Source organism: Buteo buteo, chromosome 24, assembly GCF_964188355.1.
Source record: "Buteo buteo chromosome 24, bButBut1.hap1.1, whole genome shotgun sequence".
Classification (NCBI taxonomy): Eukaryota; Metazoa; Chordata; class Aves; order Accipitriformes; family Accipitridae; genus Buteo; species Buteo buteo.
The window spans coordinates 9,198,457-9,215,493 of record NC_134194.1 but is presented as its reverse complement, the minus strand read 5'-3'; the positions used below and the strand labels follow the sequence as shown (position 1 = coordinate 9,215,493).

Here is a 17,037-nt window from a genome sequence, read left to right as displayed (position 1 = left end):
ATATCATCACTCATCATCAGGAGTCAGGTTCTCCTACCTGCCAGCCATTGCTTTATAATAGGCAAAGATCTGATCTGCCAGCTTGTACACAAATTGATCAAAGCACAAATTCACCTGGGGGAGAAAAAACAAAGACATCATTAGGGTGTCAGCAGCACAGAGCAGCTTCCTCCTACGCACGCAAGATCAATACAACTCAACACAGAGCTCTAATTTAATACGTACATGTATGCCACACTATCTAAAAAACATACTGCAGTTCTCACATGCTGAAGGTAAGCAGAAAATTGCAGTTACGTTTCTCTCTTATAGTTTCTGCATGTTCTTACAGGTCCTGGTCCCCCATCCTCAATCATCCTTCCCTCTCAGGGATCTCCGGTTTCTCATTTTCCTTTGATGTCCCATAACCCTCTGCCCATCAGACAGCCCATTCCTTGCCTCCAGTGTTTGACAGCCTTTGGCATCCACTGTTCCCCATCGGTACAGCTGAGCTGAAGCCCTTAATCAGCAGAGGCTGTAACCTCTCTGGAAATTTTGATCTTTTGAAAACTTCTCAGTCTGATGGAGATTTTTTTTCAGGAGATGCCTATAACATATTTATTGAACTGCTGGGTGGGGCTGTCAAACAGGGCAATGTGACCCCAGTGAGCTCCTTCCATACAATAAAGATGAAGAGAACTTACTTCAGCTTCAATTTCATCGTATAGGAACTGCTTTTTGAACTTGGTCAAGGCATAGTATGCACTGTCATTATAGAGGTCCAAGGGGTACAGTACGTACCTGAGGGCAAGAAGACAGATCATGTCTTAAATTAACTTTGGAGCATATCAGCATAAATGGCAGCCATTGCATGTGCCCTGCTCGGTGCAAAAAATGGCTTTTCTCTGACTTCAATCCTATCACCTCCATTTACTCCAGCCCCCCAAACACTCCTTCTCGCTCCTTGTGTCCTGCTGGAAGCAGCTAGAACAGGTCTGGATTTGAGCTAACTGTGAATTGTTCAATCAACACTTGCTTCTCCTCTGCCCTTAAAAAAGCTTTCATCCTGCCCTCACTCCACAGAGTGCTTTGACAATGGCCGTAAAATGGAAAACAAAATTTTCCTAATGAGGAAGATATTATGAACATAATTATACTTGCAGAACAGCAATTCCTCCCATCGTTTATCATGTATATAAAAAAAAAGTGTTTAGGTGCCTTTGCCAGGGCCCACATCCCTTTGGTTGCACATGCTGTCTGACTGCTGCATGCAGATGATGGTACCACCAAGTTGTGTCCACATCCGAATAAAGCAGTTGCCAGCTGCTGGTTTATGACACAAAAGTGCCAGTGCCAGGAAGCTGCCCGTGTGCGTCTGCTAAGGAGGTATTCATACAGTACACATTCATGTGACAGCAAGTCAAGAAACATCTATTTTCCCTCCCACGTCAAAAAGACTGTTCATCAACAGCCTACCCTACTCCACAACAAAATCCCAAGCCCCAGCTCATGCATGGTCCCAACACAGCTCATCAACTCTTACTCCATCATAGAGGGTTCTTTGGTTTCCAGAATATGGTCCGTGAGGATCCAGGGCATGGACATTTCGATGGGGAACTGGATGCGGCGGCCCATGGTCAGCTCCAGGAAGAACTCTCGAAACCAGAGCTGGGACAGGTCACAGCACTGCTGCAGCGCTTCTGAAATGCAGAGGAGATCCCCCCGGCGGGAGGGCACCCATGTTACCCCCATGGGGAAGGCAGCGAGGGAAGTGCACAAGAGGCAGCTGCTGCAGCCTCATATTGGACTGGTTTTGGGTATGGAACATTTTTCTAGGATGTCTTTGTTTTTAAACCCAAACCATGTCCATGCTGTCTGAGCACTTTGTAATGGAAGAAGAAAGAAGGGATGATTCCTTTTGCTCTAGAGCTCCAGGGAGAACATTTCAATGGCTCAGAGTTACTCAGGAAGATTTCTTTTGTGCCCAGTGGCTCAGAAGTTTGTCTGGGACAGAAAGAAAACTCCAGTCCTAGAAAATAAACTACCACCTGTGGCTATTTGCTGTTGCTGACTCACTCCTGTTCACATAATGATTACTACATAGAAACACGCCTGAATCAGGCAGAAGTAGGACATCTGGGAAAAATCAAGGAAAATCTTCTGTATAGGTCAATGAGGAGCAAAGCTGATCTACCTTTGTGTAGGGTTTGGCATTCGGAAGATCTCGCGATGTCACGGAAAGTTAGAGGGTTAGTTGCAGCCTTGTGATGTACCTGTAATCCCGCCTCCCCTCATTAGTATAAAAAGAATTAACTGCGCAATAAAAGGCGGAAGTTGGCGCTCACACTGTGTGTGTTATCTGTCTCTTTCCCTGGTCCGGGCCGACCAGTGGTCTAATCGTGGCATCTTGATATGTAGCGAACGCTACACCTTTGCCTTTCTGAGCATGCAAGAGTTGGATTCAAGCCTCCCCCTGCCATAACCTCACCACTGATGTTGAGAAGGTGGGTGAAGAAGAAGGACTGCTTGTGGAACTCCTCGATGGCCAAGACTATCGGCCCATCCAAGCTGCTCCTCAGAGTCTTCTTTGAGCCGCTCTTGTCTGCTATGAGGGACTCCAGCATGGTCCGCACCATGTAAAGCTTTGGAAGAAAGTTGACACGCAGTTACCACTCTCCAGTGAGACACCACCACACACAGCCATGGTGCTCTGCAACAAAAAATAACACTTCTCCCAGGTGGCTACTACTCTCTGCACCCATAAGCCACTATCTTTCTGAGCTAGAAATAATTACACCCCTAACAAAGGAGGTTTTGGGAGCTATACAACAAATTAGACACCAAAGCAGCTTTTAACACACAACAGTGTGAAGACTTTGTGGAATAGACCATGGAAACTGCTGCTAATCCACATGGCAGGAGACTCCTACATGGCTGTAAGACCATTAATTCCCTACACAGGAGATGGACATTTACATACCTGTGTACTTGATGGTCCTACTGCTCGTCGTGGGACTTTAATATCAAATCCACCTTTAGGATCCTTCTCACCTCTCAGGCAAGGATCATTTGGAGGTTCTCGACCTCCCTCCCAGTCACAGATCGTCTTCCGAATTGCCTGAAGGACACTGGAGTCGGTGAGAGAGGGAAAGTAGTGCTTAAGCTTGATTCTACCTCAGGATGAAAATACTGCTGTGTATGTATGGGAGGAAAAGAATCTGAGGTGGGGACATACACTGTCGTTATTGGGGTAGTCATGCCCAAAAGTTACCTTGCAAAGAACTGCTGGCCAAGGTATGTTGGCTGGTTGTATACCCTGAGGTGTATGCAGGGCCACACGCTTATATAGTACAAATGTGTTACACAAATAATTACGTGGGCTTTGCATTACATTCAAGAAGAACAGACTGACCTGATCAGAACGTTCTTCTTCTTCCTGACCGCCTGCCTGAGTGGCTCTCGCAGGGTCACCTGGGCAAAGTCCTGCAGGGCTGCATAGATAGTGTTGCGGATGGCTTGGTTAAAGACACTCTCCATCCGGCCCATCAGCACTTGCAGACCTTTGATCATGGCAATTACCTGAAGCAAAAATGAAAACCAGATGTATTTTCTATTTTTCCATTGTATGAAGAGGTCCATAAATCCAACATTAAGAGAATTTGGGACTAAATTAATTCTACTCAAGTAACTTAGGCCCAGTAATTAGGTGGCTAATTTTTTTGATGGTAGCTGCTTTACAGATCAAAGGCAGCCAAGGAGAGCATTTACACCACTAGTTTCTTGCAAATGGCCCCTGTCCCTAGGCAGGCCCTGTTTCCACTCATGATCTCTTGATATCTTTATAACACACAATCCCAGGAAACTGCACAACCTCCATACGTGGGTGCAGCTCCGTGGCTTGCACAGACCTTCATCCACCACAGGGCACAGTCTTCTTCGGACAAGGGTACCATGACAATTCTCAGGAGGGAGTGAGCCACAAAAATGAAGGCAATATTCAAATACACCTTGGACTGTGTAAGGCAAGATGAAGGTGTGAGGGCCTTGGCCTCCCACAGCCACAGTCCACAGACAGCTGGACTGAGAGCTGATGGGTCATGGGGACTGGCTGAGGATCTCTTGTGTTTGCACAGCACCTGAATGTAGCTCCTGATCTTGCTTCAGATCACACTGCTCTGCAAGCCCACACCTTTTTTTTCTTTTCAGGAGCCCTGAACCCCCTTTTCAGGTCAGGAGAGGCTTAATACAGCAATATTAAGAAAACATAAGGATTCACCTCTGTGTTTCTCCAGCACACAAACACAGCATAAGAAGAGCAGGATCAGGAAAAAGAGAGGAGAATTGCTCTCGTCATGCATTGGTGCAGTGTTTCTATCCCAGCAGGATTCCCTAAGAACTTAATTTGCCCCTTAGTTCTGGGCAAATTAAGGGCGACAGGGATGTGGGAACCCTTAATCCCTTAACATGGGCCACAGGGATGAGGAACTGGCTAAGTATGGTGAGATGCCCTTCCCTCCTCTTCCCCTGGCCTGAGGAACATGGGACAGAAAAACAGCCCTGGCTGGTTCCTACTCTTGTGCAGTTGGCACCCACCTCCACAAAGGCAAACTTCTCTTCACTGGTGTAGTTGTACCGGGTGGCTCTCTCATATTCTTCTGCTGTTCCTGGGCAATCCTTGTTACAGAATTTATCTGTGGGATGAACCAGCTTCCAAGAGTACTAGAAGATGGAAAGAGACGCTGTCAACATTGCAATGAGTAAGAAGCCAGGCTGGAAAGACTGAAGAGGGCCCTGTGCCAGGAAAATGCTCCCTAGACATTACTAAAGTTGTTTGACATGCAGAATTTGTGCTTCTTCCTGGCTTTATCATCACCGTACTGAATATTGGTTTTGTTTATCTGGGAGGTTGCCAGTCATATTGGGCTTTTGACATCCACGGACTTGTGTTGAGATGTGGTTGAAATTTTCCAGATTAAGAATTTCCATCATCATTTGAATTAGTTTCAGTTGCTCAAGACCCAGACTCATCCCAAACAGCTTTCAGTACTTAACCGAGATGTTCAGGCTAGGAGAACAGTCACCCAGTCCCCCTCTAACATGGGTGGGGACATCTGCAAAGGGCAGTTCAGGTCCAGGGTGAGATGATCAAGCTCTCTTTCTCCATTTGGCACAGAGGGTATTCAGGGTCATTAGCTACCCGATCTTAGTGTGTTTGTTAATGGCTTAAAGTTAGGTGGCATGAAAGCAAGCTCACCTTTCTAGAGTCTTTGTTACATGCCATGTTAAAATGTTCACGCTCACCTGGAAAGAGGAGGACATTACACAATTACCGCTTCCATGGATGCACTCACCACTTCCATGACATGGGCACTCCACTTGGACAGCAGCTGCAGTCCCCGTAAAGCGAGATCAAAGAGCTCCCTGTACTCTTCATCTGATTTCTGGCTGTCCAGTCCTGAGCCAGTGACCACCTGGAGAACATCACATCATGTCAGGGCTGGACTCAGGAACTTGCTGCAGAGGCTTCACTGAGCCAAACAGCAGTCACATCTCTCTCTCTCAAATTCCAGCTGGAATGAATTCCTTGTGACCTTACGATCAAGCAAAAATTGAGCAGTGCATGTACTGTCCCTCAGGAAAAGGGGTATAACTCGGCAAGGCTCTTTTTACCCAGGCAGTCCATTTATTTCCTACAGAAAAATGAGTCTGACCTGTCACGTCAGAGCAAATAACTGACTGTTCTCATTCCACTTTCCCATTCCTTTTCAATTGTCTAATACTACTGAAATCCTTGAGAGTCCTTCACTGATTTAAAGTTCAAATAAGCACTTACAAATGCCAAAAAGGGCTGAGAATGCTAACAATTCATTAAACTAACACTGATGAATAAAGATCACACATTTGCAGAAAACAGTCACAATGGCATCAGAGAGGGCGCTGACATTCAGTAATGAAAGAACAGAGATGCCCTCGTGAACATTCCTCAAAGCCCTGACCAATAGCTCTGTGTAATAGAAAAGACCCATTTGCAAGTCATGGGTGTTCTGCCACCGGGCCAGTAATGAACATTCAGTTGCAAAATTTTTGATGCTTCTTATTTTAAAGAAGCTGTGGCCAAAGAGCAGAAGCTGTTGCAGCAGATCTTCGGGTGCATGTGATTTTGCACCTGCAGGGGCCTTTCATAACTTGTTTTTTATTGCTGGATTGATAAGTGGTTTGTTCCACCTGTTCCCTTCTTCCCTCCTCACTGTACGTCCTTGGCAGACCATACTCCTGCCATGCTTGTCCTCTTCCAGCCTCGTCTGTCTAACGAGCCTGATTACAGTGACTACCTGCTGAGCTTACCTCGCTGTTGCTGTAGCGAGCGAGCTCTGAGATGAAGCGGATGTGGTCGTCTCGGATCTGGACCATCTGCTCACAGATGTTGTACTGGGGACTTATGCTGCTCTGAGTGCACGTCCACCTGGGCAAAAAAGCAAGGGTTTCAAGGACAGGACATGGGGCTCCACTCAGACACCCCCAGGGACAAAGCCTTGTGCTCAACTGCTCTCTTCATTTCAACTTGCTCAGGACATGCCACCTCCAGGGCAGATGTCAGCCTCTGTTGTCTCTCTCATGTCTCCTGGTGTGTGGGGTCTTCCAGAGGTGGTCTCACACAGCACGATGGGGACACTTGCCTCACCTTTCAGCCCAAACATCTCTGCTCCATCCACCCTGAAGGCTGCTCTCCGTGTTGGGCTCACCTGCCCCCATGGGCAGAGATGGCTATTTCCCAGGCCATCATAGGACAAGCTTTCAGGGAAGGATGAACTGCAAAGACCCGGCATCACTTGCATCCTTTCTGCTAAACCTAAGGTTAATCATCCCCTTAGAAGTTATCCCTCCAGGTCTGAAATAGCTGGGTCATGCTGCCTCCTCCTGTGAGGAAAGACTCTGCAAGGGGCCAGCAGGGGAATATCCTGTCCACCCTGTTTTTGGTTCTGGCTCACACTACCAGCTCAGTGAACAACCCTGAGTATAAACGATGAGCAGAATATGATTAAATGAACTAGATTTTCATTTGCATTGACCCACAGGTACCATGTAACAGTGTAATGATGTCCTAAAAGAAGGCAGCACTCTCCTTCCAAAGGCACAGTCATACGAAGAAATGGTGCAAATCAGGTCTATTTAATTTAACATCTCCTTTTCCCCACTCTGTATTAGCCACAGACATAGAACCAGAACGGCTCCGCCAAAATGCTTTGTGCAAGCAAATGTCTGTCAGTGAGACTCTCATGTCTCTGTCTGTCACCACAATGTAAATGTTCAGATCTTGGTTTTTTCCTCCCTAAATAATTGTCTGTCTTAAGACAGATAGTCATCTTCTCCAATCTAGATTGGCTGTACAAAAGGAAGGTGAGAAACCTGCCTCTGATATGGACATAGACATGAAGACATACTCCTACAGTTAACTGTGAGGCACCTGCTGCCAATATTTGTGGTGGTGGAAGGTCCTGGAAGAGCTGGACCATGTCATCCCTTGTGAAATCCATCCTCCCACAGTCCCATCACTCGACTCTTACCCGTTCCAATGTCCTGTGCTCCCCACCGGACAATCGGCAGGTTAGCAGGAATGGCCAGGGCTGCACCAGCCCTCCCTGCCACACACAACCTAGTCCACAGTGCAGAAACAAAGCGCCATGCAGGAAAAACACCAATTAATTCCACTTTCATGGAGACAGGGAGGGAAAGAAAGTGACATATTAGTAAGAAATGGGGATTATATGGAACCACCTTGGCAGAGTTAGTGTCAGTAGTCCCATGCAATTTGCTGGGAAGGCAAGCGAGTGAGGAAGAAACATTGGTTAGTAAGGTACGGCACACAGACCTGGTAAGACAGATTTCAAGACAGACATTAAAATTGTGCACAGGTAAACAGCCCGCGAGCTACCTTGGTTTTGAGATGAGAAAATGAATGCAGCTGACACATGTTTCGTTGAAATGTGCTTTCTGAATGATTTGGGATAAAAAGGTGCAAATTTTTAGACAATTTTTCCCTTTTAAATTGAGTTTTCAAAAACATCCTTTAAATTTACATTTTGTAGAATTTTTTTTTTAATTTTTAAAAAAAATTTAATTGAAAACCTTTTGCTCAGGAAGTTTTGCCACGTTGTTTTCAAATTTCTCATGAATAATTAATCGGCACTTTTCAACCAGCCTTGGGGAGGGCCGTTCCTGGGTGAGCCATGTGGCGGGCAGAAAACCTGGACCCTCTGGGGTGGGAGGGGACGAGCAAACAGAAGCGGAGAGATGACGCTGCAGGTTAGTTAGTTCCTGTCCTGCTGAAGTTACAGCTCGGCTAGGCTGCTTCTTGCAGATGCCGGAGAAATCTGACTTCCACGCGATATGGTCCCACAGGTGAAAGGTTACTCACTGGTGAAAGCTGGGCTGCCATCAGCCGTTACAGCCTGACACAGCTCAGACGGGCTTTGCTTACGTGTGGTTGCAAACGCCATTCCAAGGATATCCAAACCTAACACCGATTCTTCTAGCAATAACTGAGCACGATGCAAAGCTACAAAGACAAGTGGGGCCTCGCACACACCTGGTGTGATCTGAGACAATGTCTTGCAAATTCATCTGACGGGAGCAGCAAACTGCCTGTGAACCCAGGCTGGGAAGCAGTGCTTTACACCACCACGCCGCTCCTGAGCTCTCCCATGACGACTCCATTTCTGCCCTTCTCCCACAATATTCATTCGTTTCCAGCGCATCTAAGCCCCCGGTTCAACCCTCATTCCCGCTGCCCTTCTTCACGAAACCTGCCTAAGCTAGAGGAGACGCCCTGGCTACTGCAAAGAGATCCACCGCGGTGTTCACGCTCTGGAGGATTTTGTCCCTGAGCTGAAAACTGTGGATTAAAATCTCTCCAGAGCAGGGACACGCTGCTCGCACTCACACACCTCCGGGCGCGCACACCTCGCACGCACTCAGCGGCTGCCCCGAACCGCGCCAGCCGCCTTTCCTTCCCCCCTGCCTTGCTGCCGGCCACCGAGCCCCCTCCCAGCCCTCGTACAGGCATGCCCGCTCCCCTGCCTGCACGCAGGGGGGGACGGGGACACGTAGGTTCGGAGCTGGCTGCCCACGCACGCGCTCGGGGGCCGGCGAGGACGTATCTTCCCATGCGGGGACAGGGAGGTAGACACGTGCACACAGAGCTGGCACGCCGGGACTCACACCTCACAGGGACACACACGGGTACCCGTGCACAGAGCTCACGCACGCCGGAGAGTTGCAGCTCCCACGGCTTTCGGGACACACACAGAAGCCAAGAGACATTATGGCAGGCACTCACTTGGATTTGTTCTCCTCATAGTGAGCACTGGTCTTAATGTATCTGGCCAGTTCTATCTGCATATCGCCGAATAAAGGAACCACCTGCAGCTGCTGGAAAAGAAAACAAAAGATGGTTGAAATACGGTGGAGAGAGAGCCCGTGGCCCCAGCGCAACACAAGGGACTACGAAATGGCATCCTGCGTCTCTGAAGCTACGGAAAGTGTCAGGCTGTTAAAACCAAGGTGCAAACCTGGACCCAGGGTCACTTCACACCTGGGAAGCGACCGAAAATGATCACAAGGCTTTTTGTGCCCGGAAAATCGCCCCCTGCCAGTGCTCTGGAGCCCTGGCCTCACCGATACCGGGCTGGTTATGGCCAGAACAGTTCAGTGCTGTACCCAGCCAGAGGAAAGGCTCTTTTTACAACAAAAAGAGAGAACCATATTCCTGAGCAGGGCTTATTGACTCCCACCATAATCCTCCAAGAGAACAGAGGGATGAAAAGCCAGCACGTTGGTATTGTGGCAGCAAGATGCTGCAGCTCCCTTCAGAGGGGAGCTGTAGGCTGCTTTGCTGCCTGGATTCCCAAGGATGTGGCATCTTTCCCCAGGGACTCAGACTGTACTTTGGCACTGCGGCTACTTGTGATGTGTCTTAAAACTTCTCCACAAAGAGAAAGACACAGGCAATATAACATGGCTTTGCTCACCCTTTATGTCTCAGGAGGATTTGGATGGGAAATAAATTCAAAGTGCGCTGAACATACCTCAAACTCAGACAGGTCCCTGCTTCACTAAGCTTTCAGCTGCAAACAAAATTCACCAAGGGCTACCAACATTTCTTCAATAAAATACAAAGCTTCAAATTCACCCAGCTACAAAAGCCTTGCCCCAAAATTCAGGGAAGATGGTGGCAAATTCCCTATCCTATTATCACATGCTTCTCTTCTCAGGCTGACTTGTGCAGAGGATCTGTAATGCTGTCATCAGGGATTCCCAGTTGCGCCTTCACAAAAGGTTTAAATGAAGGGATAGTTCATTTTCACTACTCAAATTCCTGGTCAATCCACTAGAAATTTAATCAGAAGGCAATAAGCAGATGTAGTAAGAGGAGTAGTTGGCCTTTTCTTATTGAGATCTGATAGTCTGGAGTGGTACTTAACTGATTAGGTGAGACCACAGCAGATGTTGGAGAAGAGCAAATGGAAAAAAAAGCTGGAAAGGAGAAAGTTATTCCATGCAACGGAAGATATTTTACCTGATTCTCTGACGGCCCACAGCACTTTGCAACGAACAGCAAATTTGTTTGAATGCACCAAGATGACCAAACTCTACAGATTACACTGAGGGCTTGATTTAAACTGAGATTCAGTTGAATTAGTGCTGAACCAGGGAAAACTCAGAAGACTCTGAGGGATGGCACGATAAATCACGTTTGCAGAGCTGCAGTCCTCAGCAGTCTCCCCAGCGACTGGAGGGTATTCAAACACCTCATTATCACCCTGTCCGTGAGGTTATGGAGTCTGTCCATAGTACCCTATGCGGGCGTTTCAGCCCTGCTCTCAGGGCTGTCTCCAGGAGATGATGCAAATTGGGGTAAATAGGTCCCCACTCGCTCAGGGTGAGGATGCAGCAGCTGGTACACCAACCTTTCACGAAACCAGTTATCTGGGCTCGCCTGTTCCCTCCCCTTGCACAGACTCAGCACATCATCTATAAACTGCAAGCTGGGGCAATAAGCAGGGAGGCATCCTCTACCCTGTCACCACAGCCGACCTCTTCTTTCAGGCTCCTCAGCAGCTCTCTGGGTAAAGCGGCAGGAAGAATCCGCTCTGATGAAAGAGTGATGGGGAAGAAGTGCTCTGTGGCCCTCCCCAAAATCATCATCTTCTCATTTTCCCTGATGTGGAGCGCACGTTGGTAACAAAACCTAATCTTTCCATCTCAGAAGAAAGATTAATACAGCGGAGGCAAAAGAACTCTGGAAGGACTGCTCAAGTTCAGTAGGTCTAAAAGAAAACTAATTGCTCCATCTGGGAAGTTATTCCGCTATCCTCCTGCTATACTGTTATTCTTTGCTGCCAATACATTTGTCCATTGCCAGATCCCACCATGCCTCCTAGAGCTGACCTGCCCCAAACCTAAAATGCCTTCTAGACCCAGCCTGTGCGCAGAAGTGATGGACAGGAGGCATCATTTTCCCCTGCAAATGCTGCAGGCGGTGCTGTGCAGGGTCTCAGCCCCCCTCCCCATCTGCCACTGGTGGCCGGTGGCTAACACACACCAGATTTGGGGGGGAAGCAACAGGGTTATCCCAAACCTTTCTCGTGCTGAGTGGCCCCAGGGCAATGCAGCCTGGCCTCCAGCTGTGGACTAGCCTGTGGCTGTACTCAGCTGCACACATGCATGGGAAGAAGGAGGCTGCACGGCTGCTTCCCACCTCGTCACTGGGAGCATCCAGTTCTCGCAGGCCTTTACCCAAAACCCAAATCTCAGAGAAGACAAAAATGGTTCATCAAACCACTGGGTGAGCCCTTTGAGGAACTCGCTGAACACCTCCCAGCCCCAGCCGACACAAGCTCCCCAGGAAGCTTTTTCTGTCCTACAGGTAGCACAGTTCATACACAAAATAGGACTGCCAGATCACACGTTGGCTGGCCAGCTGTGTCCCCTGTCCCTCAGCTCAGCAGCTTGCTGAGGGAAAGAGGAGTGCAACCCTCACCTGCACAGACCTCAGCAAACCAGCCAGGTTTGCCGGTGGCCTGAAATCACGGTGCTCCTCAGGGGACTGCAAACCTGCCTCAGAAAGGTGCAAAGAGACAGAAGCGATGTCAGTCTGGCGCACCCTTCCCTTGTCCGCAAAACAGATAGCGCATGCTCCGTCCCCATCCTTTGCCCCTCGGCAGAAAGCAGGCAGAGCCGCGGCAGCAGCTGGCTGCCCAGCAAGGAGACACAAGGTCCTCGGCTCCCACTGGCTCTCTGGTTCCATTGCCATCGGAGTAGAGCCAGCTCCAGGCACCGCTCACCCATTCACAGCCTTGCTGGCACCGAGAGCCAGCATCTCACCCATGCTGCAGCTCTGTGCCCATGCACGTTCACAGCAATCCCATTCCTCATCCTTTGGCCTAGATAATTTCTCAACCCTTTGGGTTTTTTGGACTTGTAAATGATTCCTGCGGTTTGCTTTTTGCTGGCAGCACGTGCAAAGGTACGGATCACTAATTCATTGGTCTGCAATAAACTCTAGCCTCACCCAGACAAGTCACTGACCTTGAAGAATTTGTCTATTTTGCTAAGGTTGATTCTCTTCTTGGCATCCAACTTGTAAATGTTGCTTACATTCCCATCCATGAGATACAGGCCAAATCCCATCACCTGGAGAAGATGGAAAAGCTAGGTTTCATTAGTGTGAAGTCAGCAGCACAAGTCAAAGACAGTTCTCCACCACTTAGCATGAGGAAAGACCATTTCAGGCTCCTGTACCACCCAACACTCATGAGAAGACTGTATAAAACATGCACATATCTGCAAGGATATGCATGGTAGACAGAGGACACGTGATGGATTGCTTCCATTTTGTGTGCAAAAACACATGACACTCACTTTGGTAATTTATTCCTCCTCTCTCCCACATAACAACAACCCAAAAGTCTCCTCCACCCAAAGGCAAACATTTACTCCCAGAAAAGAAATGAGAACATTTAAAATATTCTTCTGGATTGATTTTTCCCCTTTAATTCAGTACAAATCATTGCAGATGTCCAAACTACCCACATTATCCTTCAAAGAACCATAGTTGACTCATACCATGGTAATGAAGTTCTTACGGTAATAGTGACTGCAATCACTATAATAACTGACTGACAGTAAAGACAAATATACAAAACAAGCAGATACTTTGGCATGTTCATCTTGAGGGCTCTTTGGAGTCAGGAAACCAAACCTGGAAGGATCTGCCTTCTGCAGGGAATTATTGCTGGGAGGGGGCATCAAGAAGAAAATTCAGGATTGCAAAGGTGGTGGTGATTTTGGCATGCCCTATACAGTTACCCAGGTCAAGCCCATGATCCCACACATCCATGTACAACAGAAAAAACCCTTCCAGCTCTGGAAAGCACAGGGCACCCACCAGTGCTCTCGCCCACCAGCTGGAGACCCCCACCATGCATGTGCTTAGTCCCAGGCAGGCAGAGCTGCTGACAACCTTGGGAAGGATTGGGGGCAAAGCTAGAGATAAAGATGGGGAAGAGCAGAGGAGAGAGGAAGGAAGATTTTTATGTGGGAATATGGGAAAAGGCCAGAAAGGACAGCAGTGGCCCGACACAGCACTGGGGTGGGACATCTCCGACCAACAGCCACATCCTGTCCATTCAGCTAAAAGGAAGATGTGAAAGGGAAGAAGATGGGGGGGTTGAGGTATCACAGCAGAAGACACAAAGTAAAAGAGATCAGAAGGGAAACAGGGAGAGGAGGAAGGCAGCTTTGCTGCTGCATGCAGAGAGGGTTCCTATCTCATAGCAGCTCCTGTGTCCAGAGGATACTGGCTCCAGAGAGAAGGGATGCATGTAAACCCAAAGGAGGAAAAAAATAAAGAAAATGAAGAGAAACATTGTGCTGGGAGGGAATTTCATTTTACTAAAACAAAAGTGAAACTACGCAAGCACCCAGCCCCATAAGCATAGCCAAATCTCACCTTTAAGAGCATGTGTTTCTCACTGGGAGTGAGATACATCTTGTTTTCATAGTAATCCACACAGATGTTGACAATATCAGCCAGCAATTCCTCATAGCCAGGGATAACCTCTAGTTGTTGGTGCAGACACTGAAATATCAACAGGGGCCACATTATCCACATGGACAGAGGAACAGCAGAAACCAGGGGAGAAACATATTTGAAGGATTAAGAGTAGAATCATAAGAGTTTTCTTCAAACTTCATCCGTGTGCTTTTCTTAAGTTACCTGCAGAAGACTGATCTCATGGTACCACCTGTAAGGAACAACCTTCCTTCTGCAGGACAGCTCTCCCCTTCAGACTGATTACAACAGCCAAACATCAGACAGTGAGATGTAAAGAAAGATGCCTCAGAAGCACACTTTCTGACTCTCTCCTGTCTCTGTGCAATATTTTACCTAATTAGCAGAAGCTAGAGCCTGTGGAGTGTGGAGGGCCATGGGGTCTGATCTGCAGTCCCCACGCAGTTGCAGAGATGGACTGGATGGATTTCCTGGGGAAAACAGGGAAGAGGTTCTGGCAGAACCTCCGCCTCCAAGAGCTCTTTTAGACCTTCATCTTTGCCTTGACATAGAGACCTTCAAAGCCACCCAGGATGACCCATGAGAAGGAGATATTGCTAGAATTATACAGCCTGACCAAAGGACCATCAGTCAGCAGCAAAGACCCAACAACTATTGATTCTGAACAGTCTGATCTGAAGTGCTATCAGCCTTGGCAAGATCGTTGCCTCCCTCTATTCACAGAAAGGGTAGGTGGTTCAAGAAAAGGGACCTGCCTGTGTGATGCGGTTGTGGTTTGCCAGGAACATGGAGAGATTCTGGGACTCCTGGATGGACTGGGGGTCTGCCATCTTCCGCAGAAACTGGGCAGCTCTGGAAGGAAGAAATTCAGCATCACCAAGGATCACTCACCCAATGTGAGACTCTCACCACCCATCTTCCCTGTTTGACCTGCAGCTGCAACGCAGCAGCCTCAGACCCGCCTGCAGCACAGCTCTGCCCTTTCCTTGTTTTACCAAGAGGGAACTGAAACAGCAGGGCTCAGAGATTTGCCTAAACTCACACAGTGAGCCTACGACAGTGCAGAAACCCAGCCTCCAGCCTCCTGATGTCCACCTGATCTCACTGCTGGGCAGAGCAGGCGCTCCCTTGCAGACCAGGTACAGTCCTGTCCCCGCTCCCACTGCTTCACCCCCTCTCACCTTTTGTAGGCAGAATGGTCATTTTTGACACTGCACTTCATGTTCTTCAGCTCATCCAGGACAGCAAACATGTTAATGAACTTGCCCAGCGTGAGGAGATAGGCCTCGGAGACGAAGTCCTTCCTCCGCTCAGCGTGGCACAGGCGCTTAACCTCACTGCAGAACCGCTCGATAGCCTTGCGCTGGAAAACAGCGGGACAGGGTTATCCCAGCAATGGCTCATGCATGGTCATTGCACCACCGTTGGGACCTCCTTCCACCTACCCACTGCCTCCTTCCTTTAACCAAAGCATTTTTCTGCTGGGGATGGAGTCTCCAGGGTCCCTCTCCACTGCCACCATGAAACGAAGCAGCGTTACAAACCACTGTAGACAAACATCCTCAGTGCTGGAGGGATGAAGGAAGCTCAAACCCTCCATTCGTGCCTGCCCCAAGTGCAGCGTGGTCTGCAAAATCAGACTTCAGTTTTTTAGGCGGGGCATGAAGACCTCATAGGACATAAAACCTAAAAATGATGGTGAAACCCAGCTGCAGCCAGTTATAAACACAGGCGGTGACGGGGAGAGGTCCCTGGAGCCCAAAGCAGCTCTGTGTTTGCCATGTGGTCATTGCTCTGTTGGGATCTAAGCTTATTATTTTGTCAAGTGCCTCAAGTGTAGCAACTGCTAAATATAAGCTTTGGTGCTCTTTGCCAGCTGACCCCCGAGTTCAGGGGGCTGTGAGCACATCCCTGTTCCTGCTGGCACAGCAGGAGGGTGTCCAGCTGCGTGGTTGCATCCCACCCCAGGCACCAGCCACACCACCAGCCCTCAGCTCTTCCTGGCTTTGCTTCAGAGGGAAGAGCAGAAGAGCAAGCTGTGCTGGTGGAGAAACAGCTCTTCACATCCACCAGCCAACACCCCAGAAAAACAGGAGCCTGTGACACCCATTAGCATAGTGAAGGCTCTGGTCCCCCATGAACTTCAGCGGCTGAGGTGTGCTCATGCCCTACTTGTATACAAGATTTCGGGGCTGAACAACAGACACACAGGTTCTCCTTTAGACAGGTCTCAGGTATCTGCTGATGGCTGCAAGGAAGAGACATATCAGGGGGCTCAGGGGCTCTCCAAGATAGCCTGGCAGGCAAGGAGAGCACAGCCCTGCTTAGGATAAGTTAACACCAAATTATTTTTGCCTCTTTCCTTGACCACTTACCTGAAAATACATGAACTTCATAAGCTTGGTGACTTCTGGCTCCAGGACTTCCACTGTCTTCTCATAAATCTCCACTCGGTTTGGCTGTTCATTACATTTCACCTGCGTTGCAAAGACATATCATCCTTGTCACCATCAGAGTTTCTAACACAGCTGTGGACTGTAACAGCCACCATCTTCTGCTTGTTTCACAGTGAATCTTGTCACCATCTAAGGACAATGGAGGGACCTGAGAGGGAGCTTGTTCTCAACACAATAGGTTACAGCAGAAGGGGCTATTTCTTAGATATGAAATTCTCTCCATGCATTATAAACAGGCACAATCCTGACTCTGACAAACGAAAGTCTTCTACTGCATTTGTCTGGGGTAGAACACATGCAACATGGAGTCTGGACTTGCTACACAACATGGGAATGTTATATCATAAAGTTATCTGAGACTTTGTGTTGCAAACTCCCATGGACACATAAGGCATCTGCTATAGCCTTGCTGGGATAATCTTGGTTCTATTGTCAATCCATTAAAAATCACTGGGCTTGTATGTGGCTAGCAGCAATGAAGTGAGCCACCTTCATTGGAATCCTAGGAAGCTAAATTTAAGTACTTAA

At 48.3% G+C, this 17,037-nt stretch overlaps 1 protein-coding gene across 2 annotated transcripts in view; it reads right to left on the bottom strand.

The window, feature by feature from the left end:
• Positions 1-17,037, bottom strand: part of CYFIP2 (cytoplasmic FMR1 interacting protein 2) — a 56,587-nt gene that overhangs the window by 27,791 nt on the left and 11,759 nt on the right. Inside the window, exons 5-19 of one of the 2 annotated variants that reach the window (XM_075056908.1) lie at positions 16,429-16,530; positions 15,235-15,416; positions 14,809-14,905; positions 13,991-14,119; positions 12,568-12,672; positions 9,317-9,408; positions 6,325-6,442; positions 5,331-5,450; positions 4,573-4,698; positions 3,392-3,558; positions 2,960-3,107; positions 2,468-2,621; positions 1,523-1,679; positions 684-780; positions 38-114 (exon numbers count right to left, since the gene is read on the bottom strand). In XM_075056908.1, coding sequence (XP_074913009.1) covers positions 38-114; positions 684-780; positions 1,523-1,679; positions 2,468-2,621; positions 2,960-3,107; positions 3,392-3,558; positions 4,573-4,698; positions 5,331-5,450; positions 6,325-6,442; positions 9,317-9,408; positions 12,568-12,672; positions 13,991-14,119; positions 14,809-14,905; positions 15,235-15,416; positions 16,429-16,530 — 1,871 coding nt within the window. The remainder of the gene's footprint in view (positions 1-37; positions 115-683; positions 781-1,522; positions 1,680-2,467; positions 2,622-2,959; positions 3,108-3,391; positions 3,559-4,572; positions 4,699-5,330; positions 5,451-6,324; positions 6,443-9,316; positions 9,409-12,567; positions 12,673-13,990; positions 14,120-14,808; positions 14,906-15,234; positions 15,417-16,428; positions 16,531-17,037) is intronic. The other variant, XM_075056909.1, reaches the window with a different exon arrangement.